We start from the raw sequence: 12,449 nt of genomic DNA, 5'->3' as shown, positions 1-12,449 counted from the left end.
TTTCAGTCACCAAACATGTGGCATAGCATTCAAAATGTTCAAAATAATTTCCGAGATATTTGAAATACCTAGAATAGTGACATAATGATTATAGTGTTTGAAATAATTCCCAAAGTCTTTAAAATGTTTGAAAAAGATAAAATGTTTGAATTATTTCACAATGGATGACTTTTTCATAGTCACTAAGACTTTCCAAAGTGACCAGAGTGTTCAAGATATTTGCAGTGTTAAAATAAAGCATTTTCAGACAGTACCAGAATTATACTTATGTTTAAAAGCAATTTGTTATTATGGCAGAGGGATTTCGCAGACCTGAACTACTGGTTTGTTTGTCTTTTCCCGGTTAGGGGTCGCCACAGCGGAACTCCGGTCCGCTACTGATTGGCAGTCGATTTTTATGGTGCTGAGTTGCCAGCCTGATGCCCAGTCTTCAGTGAAGGCACACCCATTCACGCATGTCTTTCGGAGGCCACTTGACCATGGGGAGGACATGCAGATTCCACACAGATGGCACTCCAGCGGAGAATCAAACAGGAAAACCTCTTGCTGTGAGGCAACAATGCTACCGCTGTACCACCATGGCCATTGACCTGAACCACTGGTGTTTGATAATAGTGCTGAGAACTGGTCAGTGTTTGAGCAAGAATATGATATTTCCATACAGGCTGCATTTTGTGATAAAGATGCATGTACAAAAACATTTTTAGCTGTCTCAGAAGCCATTGAGCGAGAATGTTCATTTGTGTATGCACCTGCCATGTATGCAGGGTAGGGGGAACTTCCATATTGTGATACAGGCTGAAATGCAAGAAGACCCTGAGTGCTTAAAACATAAATTTAGAGAAATGTGTAACCCTCAAATGAGTATTACAATGGAAAGACATTCATTTTACATAAGAAATTAAAAGCCTGGTGAAATTATTGCAGCATATATTACCAACTTAAGAAATAAAGCAGAAACTTGCAGATTTGGTGATCTAAGAGATGAGTTAATAAAAGACCATCTTGTATGTGGTGTTAATAATGATGCAGTGAGAAAGATTTTACTTCAACATAGTGAATTAACATTGAGCAAAGCCATTGAGATTTTCCAGATATATGACATTACAGAAAAGCATACGAATATGCCTATGAGTGAGAAAAGCAGGTTTGTAATATCTGCTAGTGCTAATGTTGATAGTGTACAGCAGAAAATTAAAATGGAAAAAAAATATATATAAACTGAAGGGTGCTGCACCGAACCTCATTGTTAACTGTTGCAATTGTGGAGGCAGTCATGAATCTAAATAGAAAAAGTGTTTAGATTTTGATCAGCAATGTCACAAGTGTAAAAAGTGGAATAATTTCAAAATGCATTCCAAGTCGAAAGTGTTGCAGACATACTAAAAGAGAGTATTTGAAAAAATGAGTAAATCAGCTAGAGACTGTAGCAAACTCCGAGAACTGTGAGCAAACTTTCTATGTTGATGGTGTCTCTGTCATTGATGAAACTGTTAATGCAGTAGACTATCAGTTGTCAGCAAAGAGTGGGATATTCTGTACTGTACAAATTAATGGGAAACATGTATAGCTTAAAGCAGATTCTGGAACTATGTACAACATTATGTTAGCAGTCAGCACAAATGTTTTCTAGAGTAAAAGCTGGTGAGAAACTTGATTTAGCAAAATGTGCAAAACTAGTTGCTTATGGGTCTACTTTATGCGCTCGAAACACGAAAAACCCGAATCCGAATAGCATGACACATAAAGAGTGAACCGGGAATACGTCGAATGCACTAAAATGTGAAATTTAAAACCTGGAACTGTCATAGTCGGCCAACCCACCACCCGCAATACACTGCCTACCCAAACACAATAAAAAAAACACATACATACACTAACCAAAACCCTACTTCTAACCCTAAATTAAAGCACCAATACCCTACTGCTAACCCTACACTAACCCCATATACACAACTATCTATGCACTATCCTTAACCCCTTCCTAACCCTAAGGTCCGTAACTACCGCACACTTCCCCTATGGAGCTATACCCAAACAAACTAAAAACTACAGAAACAGATGCTTGGTGCCAGAGCCATGGGCTCAAGCTCAATGCCAAGAAATGTATTGTTATCCCCTTTGGGAAAAAACATGTATCCATGAATTACCATATAGGTGGCAGTACACTAATCACAGAAAGTGTGATAAGAGACTTAGGGACACAGGTGGACAGTGGTCTCACCTTCGATAACCACATCGCCACAACAGTCAGGAAATCCTTCTATGTGGCACACCTCATCACGAAGGGCTTTTCATCCAGAAAAAAGGAGGTCATTGTCCCACTGTACTCATCCCTCATTAGACCCATTATAGAATACAATGCCCCATTTGGTATGTACCTCTCAAGACATCTGCAACAACTGGAAAGGCCTCAGAAATACCTCACTAAAAGAATCACAGGCCTAAAGCAGATAGCCTATGCTGACCGCCTTAAAAAACTCCAGCTATACTCTGTCGCATATCGTCTACTCAGAGGCGATCTCTGCTTAGCATACAAGGCCATGTCAAACCCAGAGCTGTTGGACATGCTACACTTAAAGAAATCCCAATCCCTCAGAGCTACACGCTCCAGGGATCTAAACCTTGTCATCACAATAAACAAAACATGTTGGAGGGATAGGTTCCTGACCCAGAGACTCCCCAGACTCTGGAACAGATTGCCCATACATGTCAAGCAGAGTGCCTCTTTGGACCTCTTCAAGAGGAACCTTGACGATTGGATGGGAGAAAGGAAATTCACCCCAGGGATCACGTCAGTCGCCCTGCTAGACAGGGGTCCAGGAAAGTAAATAATGTGGGAATAAATATTCAGGGAATTGTTATGGCTAGGCTTGTATAGGCCCTAGGGCTGATAGCCTAGTACTAACCTATGAACCTATGAACCTATGAACCTATATTCTACATGCAAACACTTAATAAAACCCTACACTAAACCTTACATATATTACCTACACAAAACCTTACATACATTACCTACCTATGCACTTACCTTAACCCCTCCCTAACCCTAAGGTCCATAACTATCGCACACTTACCTTACGGAGCTATACCGCAGATGGGCCAACTATGCAAATTCAATATTTCCACTTTTGCGATTTCGTTCGTTTGATGTATTCGCGGTTTGCTCTTTACATGTCGTGCTATTCGGATTCGGGTTTTTCAGCTTTCGAGCACTTAAAGTAGTTGCTTATGTGGTGAAGAGATTCAGACTGATGGCACACTAGTTCTTTCATGCCATTCTGCTGGAAATAGCTATGACTTGCAGTTTTACGTAGTCAAAAGACATGTGCAGTCACTGTTAGGCCTCAAAGACAGTTTGAGAATGGGACTGATTTCATTTAATAAAAAGGTTCACATGTAAGTGTGAGTACCAACAATAGTTTTACACAGAATATTTTTAGTGAATATGTGGGTCATTTGTTGACCAGTTCTGGCTTACAACCAGATCCATCCAAGCAAACAGCAATTGTGGAAATGCCAGTTCCAGAGAATGTCACATCTTTACAATGTTTTCTAGGTATGGTTAACTATTTGGGAATGTTCATCCCAGACTTGAGTGAGCTTTCTGGACTATTATGTGAGATGACAAGCAAAAATGTAAACTGGTCCTGGTTGGAATAACGGCAAAGACCATTTGATATTCTGAAGCAGAAAATTGCCAGTCCACCCACACTGAGATATTATGATGTTCACAAACCTGTAACTCTTTCTAGTGATTCTTCAAAGTATGGCCTTAGTGTAGCATGTCTTCAAGAAGACCAGTAGCCTATTTGTCAAGAACTTTAACCCAAACAGAGAAGCATTATGCAGAAACACAGAAAGAACATTTGGCACTAGTGTTCGCATGCTTGAAGGTCAGTGATTATATTTATGGCAGACCTATCCAAACAGAGACTGATCACCAACCACTAGTGACAGTTTTGAAAAGGCCAGTGCATACTTTCCCAGCTCGATTGCAATGCATGATGTTAAAATTGCAAAAGTACAATTTCAATATTGTTTACAAACAGGGCAAACACTTGTACCTTGCTGATGCTTTGCATGTGCACCCAGACAAATGACAAAGCAGCATGAAAATGAACCAGCAGACCGAAGTCATGGAAGTCAGAAATTTTCATCATCAAGCCTTGATGAACTAAGAAATCACACAGCTTCAGAGCCAGTTCTACAGAAGCAAAAAAACATTATCAGTCAAGGATGGCCAACATGATAAACCAGTTTACCACTTGACATTCAGCAGTATAGGTTCATAGATTAGTACTAAGCTAACTACACTTGCGAGCCATTTTAAGTTAGCGAATTATCCCTTGTGAGATTCAAACCCTGCACTTTGTGTTTGTAAGGCAAACACCTTAGCCATTAGGCCACCCTGCCAACCTGTGTTGCCTTATAGAGACAAGCTCATCATGATGGAAAATGGAATCATCATGTACATAATCGTATTCGTTCCAAGCCTGCAAGCCTGTAAAGACTTCTGGTGGTAAACCAGCTGTTCGTGGAGGAAAGTGCAAGTACACTGCTGTACTTAATATGCTTTGCTATAAGAAAGGAGCTTCTGTGAAATATAATCTGATTTCTACAAGTGGTCCAGCTCATAAACCAACATTTTTCTATAGAGCAGTGATTAGTGGGAAACAGTTTCCTCAAGGCAGAGGTGGCAATAAGAAGGAAGCACAGGGTGATGCAGCCAGAATAGCCCTTGATGACCCGTCCCTCATGAGCTGTATGCAGAAACAAAGTGACGTGTCATCTGATAAATTGGAAAACCAGCATTCCTCAACTCTGGACAAATCCAGTGATGGAGCTGAATCTTTGAACTGCCCTTCTAGCCAGTCTTCTCGAAGCTCATACTGCATTTTTATGTTGCAGGATTTTGCACAGAAAAGGAAATTAAAGATCAAGTGTCTTGAACGTGCGCCTTATGCAGGCTGATATACTATTAGGTGGAGAATTGAAGACAGAGTATTTGAAGAAGTCAGTGGATCCATTAGACGTAGAGTAAAGCAGAATGCTGCACGTGTTGCTTACTCCGCATTAATAAATGAATTTATTGAAAAGGTTAAAATTAACGCATTTTCTACTAAGTCAGCATCTTTGTTAAGCACCTCGTTCTTTCAAGAAAATGTTGAGAATTTGCTGTACAAGAATGCAAAGAAAATGGGTTTGAAGGAAGATTATATTGATTCTGTTAAAGATGCTTCTGATGAAACACAATAATTTTGTAAGTGGAAGCTTGGTGACAGAGAATTCGAGGATGTTTTGGGGTCTTCGAAAAGAGAAGCAATGCAGCAAGAGTCACATTTTGTACAATAGTAAATGAGTACAGAGAAGAGGGTAACTTCTGGAGAAGCTTTAGTCACACTTCTTGTTCTTCAGGTGCATCTGATTCCCGTAAAAGGACATCTGAACAAGATCGTAGCACAGATCGTCTGTCAGAAGAAAAGAGATCAAGGAGGGAAGCTTCGGATGCCTCCACAGACCCCTCTAATTCACAACATACAAGTTCTAGAAGTGAACAGAAGTACTCTTTTCAAATGTGAATAGGGAGCAGAGTTATTCACCCCTCAGTGCTAGTAATGCTCTAAGTGAGGATGAGGATGATAATGAAACGACGCAGAAGACTAAAGACAAGCCATCACTCAACATCAGAAAGATAAAGGAAGAGGAAGAATTCAGCCAGAAGATATTGTTTGGGAAACAGGAAGAGCTCAAGGTACTTAGTGAATTTCAAGAAAGTCAGTGTGCTTGCGTTCGTTTAGACAAGCAGCAGGGTAAATTGACACCAAAAGAACCATGGTTCTGGCCAAAATTGATAATCTCAGATGATGAGGACGACAGTGATAATGAATGCAGTGGCAGTACTTTAAAGGCTAAAGGAATGGACACAAAATTTTTAACTGATGATGAGAAGTTAAAGATTCTTACCAGCTATTTGAGAGAGAATCATTTTTACTGCATTTGGTTTAGAGCAGAGTATAATGACAGGAAAGATTTGTTGTCAGAGTGTCTCGGGCCCTGTCGCGAAGATTCTTGGAGTGGGAGAGGAATTTGCAGAAATGACCTTCAAATGACTTTTTTCCTGAGTTTAGTGATTAATCTCCATTCATAGGTTCATAGGTTCATACTAGGCTATCTGCCCAAGGGCATTTATAAGCCTAGCCAGAGTTTTGTGGCTTTCGCCACCCCTTTAGTTTGGAGGATACTATGCCCATTATTTTGCTGTGCCTCTGTCAAGCAGTGACACTGAGATAATCCCTGGGGTATATCTGTGATCTCCCATCCATTGGTCAAGATTTCTCTTGAACAAAGCCAGCGAGGCGCTCTGCCTCACATGTACTGGGATTTTGTTCCATAGCATAGGGAGTCTCTGGGTGATGAAACTGTCCCTCCAGCACGTCCTATTAATAACCGTGTCAAGGTTTAAGTCTCCCGCCCTTGTAGTTCTGAGGGATCTAGATTTTTTTAGGTGAAGCATGTTCATCAATTCTGGGTTGGACATGGCCTTGTATGTCAGGCACAGGTCACCTCTGAGCAGACGGTAAGCGACTGAGTAGAGCTGAAGTTCCTTCAGTCGGGCAGCTTAGGACATATTTTTGAGACCCTTTATCCTTTTGGTGAGGAACTTTTGGGGCCTTTTCAGTTGCTGCAGGTGTCGTGTCAGATACATTCCAAATGGGGCATTGTACTCAATCATTGGCCTGATGAGCGATGAGTACAGGGGGACGATGACTTCCCTTGATCTAGATGTGAATCCCTTCATGATCAGGTGGGTAATGTAGAAGGTCTTCCTAACTACTCTGGCAATGTGAGTATCAAATGAAAGGTTACTGTCAACCTGGGTACCCAGATCCCTGATAACCTCTTCTGTGCTTAGTGGGTTGCCACCTATATGGTAGCTAGGGGTAACCTTGTTTTTCCCGAAGGGTATGACTATGCATTTTTTGGCGTTTAACTTTAGGCCATGGTTCTGGCACCAGTTTTCCATTTCTATAAGACCCTTCTGAAGGATATCTGTGTCAGATGTGTTCTCAACTATGGCGCCCAGTTTGCAGTCATCTGCAAATTTTGTCAGCCATAATCCTCCTGTGTTTGCTTGTACTTCTAAAAAGTAGATGCCGAACAGGAGAGGGCCCAGGACTGAGCCCTGTGGGACACCACTTGTGACAGGCTTTGAGTCTGACATGGCGCCAGCAACTCTGACCCTGTGGATTCTGTCACTTAGCCAATTTGCAACCCATCTTGTGACGTATGGGTTTACATTTAAGCTGATGAGTTTTTCAATGATACCTGAGTGGGATATTGTGTCGAAGGCCTTTGCCAGGTCGAGGTAGGCTGTGTGGACTGCCTTTCCCTCATCAATGGCCTTGGTGACTGTTTCGAAAAAGTCCACCAGGTTTGAAAGGCATGATCTGCCCTTGACAAAGCCAAACTGGGTCGGATCCAAAGTCTGCAAGTCTCCTATGTCTTTATTTATGAGTTCCATTATGATCCTCTCCATAGCTTTGCAGATCAAGCTTGTCAAGCTGATGGGATGGTAATTTCCCGGGTTGGTGGAGGCACCTCCTTTGTGAAGTGGGACCACAGTTGCCATGCGCCACTCCTTAGGCACGTATCCTGAGGTGAGGCTAAGATGAAACAGCTGCCCTAACTGCGGGTTTAATTCCTCATTGAGTTCGTGGAGCACACATCCGGGGACACCATCTGGTCCCATGGATGCTGTGTTTTTTGCCTTGGAGAGAGCAGTTCTCACCTGAGCGTTTGAGATGTTTGGGGGGCTATAATTCTCTGGTATAGATATCTCACCTTTGGGAGTTTGCACTGAACCTGTCAGACAGTATGTTGGCAATGTCTGTAGGTTCAGTAATTTTTACATCATTTTGAACTAATTCTGAGCATATCTGGGAGTTTCCTCCCAGGTTTCTAACATAGCTAAAGAAGGCCTTATGATTGTCCTTTGAGTCCTTGGCGACTTTTCTCTCAAAATTTGCCTTGGATAATTTTATGAGAGATCTTAATTTTTTACTTATAATGATCAAGGGTGTTTTCCCTTTTAAGGATTTTGCTCTATCTTGTAGTAGCTTCCTCCTTTTGTTGTAGAGCTTGTTTATGGCTGGGGTCCACCAAACTGGACGCTTGCCTTTGGTAGAAAGGGTCTTTGTTTTGTTTGGGATTGTCTGATCCATGCAGTCCTGTAGGTGCTGGTAGAAGGCATTTGTAAGTGATTCAGCGGCTTGAGTAATGGTTTCAGCAGTCTCGGGGGCCATAAAAGAGACCACACTAGCCTTTAGAAGTGTGAAGTTGGCTTTTGAGAAGTTCTTCACTGTGGTCTTTTTTATCTCAGGTGGGGGCGGGATGTGGACTTCCAGTGAGATTAGTTTATGGTCTGATCTCACCAGTGAAGGGTATACTTCCGGTGTTGAACATTGTGACCCCATGTTTGTGATGATGAGATCTAGTATGTTATCTCCTCTATCACACACACAAATGGCAAAAGAAACTGGAGTGATAAGTCTGTAAAAGTACAGAAAACTAACTTGCTTACTTATGTAATCTCTGTAAATAGTCTGTTTGTAATATGTAATGCTGGTATTATGTAATGCTGTATCTGCTTACCTTTGTAGCTTTTCTCCCCAGGCCTCCGCTGAAAATGGACATGCATCCAGTCGGACTATCCCAGTCAACAAATGTAAAATAAATAAATAAATAAATAAACTACTGTTTTGATGTTTAAGGGGAGCAGAAAAGGAGCTAGCCAAGTTGTAGCACGTTTGTATTTAATACTGATCCGTATTGATTTTTTTCCTCATGTTTGTAAACTGACTTCATTTTAATGCAGTCAGTTCAGCATCACCTTTGCTTGTGCAAAACATATGACTGATCATTTCTTCCTGAATGTGTGATGACTTTGTTTCCATTTTCTGTGGCATAGTATCCGTTTTAACTCGAAAAAGATGATTTTTGCAGCAGTCACATTGCATATATATTTTTTTCTCTCTACCTACCATCTTCATAGAATTTATATTGTGATGCTGAAAATTGGTTATTAGAAGACTGAAATTGCATTTTGTATTTGAACAAAGTGGCTTGAGCAAATATAATAGGCTGCATTTGCTTTGTAAAGCATTATGGTTTGTACTACATTGATTTGTTCCACCCATCTTGGGCATTTCCCATCTGTTTGTCATCTGCTTATGCTCACATGTAAGTTTTTAGCACTGTAATATCTTGTATCACAAGATAACACACAAGATCACACACAAGATAACAACAACAAGATAATAACAGGATAACAACACAAGATGATAACACAAGATAACAACAACAAGATAATAACAAGATAACACACAAGATCACAAGCAAATTTTTGCAAAGCAAAGATAAGCATTTCCCATCTCCCATCTGGAGCATTTCTCCCCGGGCCACCACTGAAAACAGGCTCTGTGGAACCTAGTCAGACTTTCCTGGTCAACAAATGTTAAATAAATAAAAATAAAAAAAAGTAAAAATCATGAAAGATCCAAAAGTAGTAATTCCTAAGAAGCCTTACAACAGGAATATATCAAATTCTTGCACTGTGGTCACCCAGGTACTAATTCGACCAAAAGAAGGGCAAAAGGCATTGTATTTTGGCCTTCTATGTCCAAAGATATCGAGAAGGAAACTCTGGCAAATTCAATTTGCAACAGCACCAAACTGCATCAACAAAAAGAACCACTTCAGCTGCACCAAATTCCTGAAATACCACAGTCAATGGTTGCCACAGACATTTTCAGATGGAATTGTTAACATTACTTGGTGTTACTAGACTTACTCAAATTGGTTTGAAACTGGCCTACTTCCTAACTTGACATCCAGCACAGCCATTACAAAATTGAAAAGACATTTTTCTGTCCTTGGTAGTCTGCACAAAGTCTTGTCCGACAATGGTGCACAGTTTACTAGTCAATAGTTCAAGAAATTTGCAGAGACATGGGACTTTTCGTTCATGTTACCAGTAGTCCTGAGTATCCACAAGCCAATGGTTTAGCTGAACATGCAGTTCAGAGTGCAAAGCACTTGTTGGAGAAATCAAAAAGAGATGGTAACAATGTTTTCCTTAACTTAGTCTCAGAAACATTTCTCGAGACAAGCTGCTTGGGTCACCAGCTCAGAGACTGATGTCTGGGCAGACTAGAACAACTCCTACAATCAGCAAACAGTTGTTAGTATCAAATGCAAAGAAGAACCGAGTAGTCAAGACTCAACTTTTGAGAAAATGTCAGTTACAAAACTACTATGATAAGAACAGTAAACCCCCTTAGACCATTACTACAAAGAGAAGTTGTGAGAATGCAAACATCCAAAGGATATGACCGAGTGGGAATTGTGAAGAACATTTATGAGGAACCAAGATCTTACATCATACAGTCTGAAGGAATGGATTGCAGAAGGAATCATAGACATGTGTTACCTGTCTCTGAACCAGTGATGCAGCAGATTGCCCGTGCCGACCACTCTAATTCACAGAATGACTCCTCAACTGTTCAAATTCAAAAGGACAGTGTGCTTTCTTCAAACAACTTTGATATAAACTCTGATGTTCCAGCTTTGAAAGAATCCCCAGAGACTGTCTCTGTTGTTAAACCCAGTCAGAATTTCAGTGTAACCAGACTGGGTAGAATTTCCAAACCGAATTCTAAATATGCAGTGACTTGGACTTGAAGTCAGTTTGTTTTGTTGAAATGTTGAAATAATGTTTAGCTCAAAATATGTCTGTTCTCATATTTGCAATGTCAAACAAAATTAAAGTCGGAGGATTTAGATCAGTGTGTATATTGAACCTAGTCAGCCACTGTAGCTAGATGGCACGTGCATATAAGTTACTGAGCACGTGCAGGATCAGTGCCATTTTGTGCAGTCAGCCAGTGTGAGTGTAATCTTGAATGGAGATGCACATGTGAGTGTGTTAGAAGTAACGAGTCAGTCAGTAAGCATATGAAGTTTGAAGTATATGTACAAGTTACAGCTCCTGATGTGTGTTTGTATAATAAACAACTTAAATGCATTCTGTGCCTCAGTGTCTCATTTGGAAACACAAGACATGCAACAGATATGTCAACACTTAGACAAGTTTGGTGGTTATACAGGTTGTATAATATTTAGTGAGGGGAAGGGGGAGACAGTTGAACACATACATTTTCATTGAGAAACAAAGCAGTGTGAGCTTATGTTTCAACTTGCAGTATCAGACATCAATGGAGGCCAGAAATGGGACAGCTGACACTGTGAGACAGGGCCTGTGTAGGATTAAATTGTTTATATGTCTGGTTTGGTGTCGGGTGCAACAGCCAGAGAATAAGGAGAGTTATTGCATAAAATGAAACCCAAACCCCATCTGTGGGTTAAACACAAAATTAATAGTCTTCTTTAATTCAGATAACAGAGTCACTCATTCCTGACAACATACAATGTCTTAGACTATAAAACATCTGAAATTTGTACTGCAGACCTAGTAAAATTTCATTTATCAGCATGTATTTGGATTTGTAAATTAATTTACCTACCAGAAGGATGAAAAGGGTTGTCTAAAATACAAATGGTGGCATAAAGGCTTTCCTACATGTTTGAAAGGAAATTGCTTGAACATTAGTAGCCTGCAGAAAAAAGATGAACAGCATAACACCCAACACTTTTTCCTATAGGAAATCATTACTGGTGTGATTTCTAATTGTGTGCTGGCAAAGATTTGCTTCTTTAGGGAGATTTTTTTCCCTTCTTCGAGTTCGTGCGACCATGGAGTTTGTATATATATATATATATATATATATATATATATATATATGTGTGTGTGTGTGTGTGTGTGTGTGTGTGTGTGTGTGTGTGTATGTCATTATACATATATATATATATATATATATATATATATATATATATATATGTGTGTGTGTGTGTGTGTGTGTGTGTGTCTGTATACACACACACACACACACACACACACACACACACAGACACACACACACACATATATATATATATATATATATATATATATATATATATATATATATATATATATATATAAATAATTTCTAGGGCGTGGATAACTTATCCCCACATGGGAATGTGGTGGGGGCTTGCCCCTTGCAAAATCAGGAAAAAAAGGATTTTTCACCCTGTTGTACTGCAGACATTTTTTTTTATTGTTTTGGAACATCAGCTTTCAGGAAGTCGGTGTTTCATAGTAGAACCTAGCATATGCCATCTTTGTGTATCATATGCACACTGTATTCTTGCTTGTGGTAATGGGGGAGCTACAACATAATCCTGCAAGCAACAGGCATAAGGGAGAGACCTAGTGCTGGATGAGATGCCAGTCGAATGCACAATGCATACATATGGACTCACACTCACAACTATGGAAAGTTTAG

General features: G+C 40.1%; 1 protein-coding gene across 1 annotated transcript; it reads left to right on the top strand.

The window, feature by feature from the left end:
• Positions 1 to 5,236: 5,236 nt before the first annotated feature.
• Positions 5,237 to 6,151, top strand: LOC122808198 (G patch domain-containing protein 11-like). Its single transcript, XM_044079167.1, has 3 exons — positions 5,237 to 5,330; positions 5,419 to 5,473; positions 5,587 to 6,151. Exons 1-3 carry the CDS (start codon positions 5,237 to 5,239, stop codon positions 6,149 to 6,151), a joined length of 714 nt encoding a protein of 237 aa, XP_043935102.1.
• The last annotated feature ends 6,298 nt before the right edge of the window (positions 6,152 to 12,449 follow it).

The sequence above is a fragment of the Protopterus annectens genome, chromosome 8.part0 (genome assembly GCF_019279795.1).
Source record: "Protopterus annectens isolate FY-2018-M chromosome 8.part0, PAN1.0, whole genome shotgun sequence".
NCBI classification, from domain to species: domain Eukaryota; kingdom Metazoa; phylum Chordata; order Ceratodontiformes; family Protopteridae; genus Protopterus; species Protopterus annectens.
This window is presented reverse-complemented; position numbering and strand designations above follow the sequence as displayed.

Excerpts from the sequence above, each read along its gene's own strand:
- LOC122808198 (XM_044079167.1), top strand. The coding sequence starts at position 5,237 with ATGCTTCTGATGAAACACAATAATTTTGTAAGTGGAAGCTTGGTGACA. Across the intron at positions 5,331-5,418 it reads TCGAAAAGAGAAGCAATGCA|GTGCATCTGATTCCCGTAAA; the intron begins GCAAGAGTCACA and ends CTTGTTCTTCAG. Across the intron at positions 5,474-5,586 it reads GATCGTAGCACAGATCGTCT|GGAGCAGAGTTATTCACCCC; the intron begins GTCAGAAGAAAA and ends AAATGTGAATAG.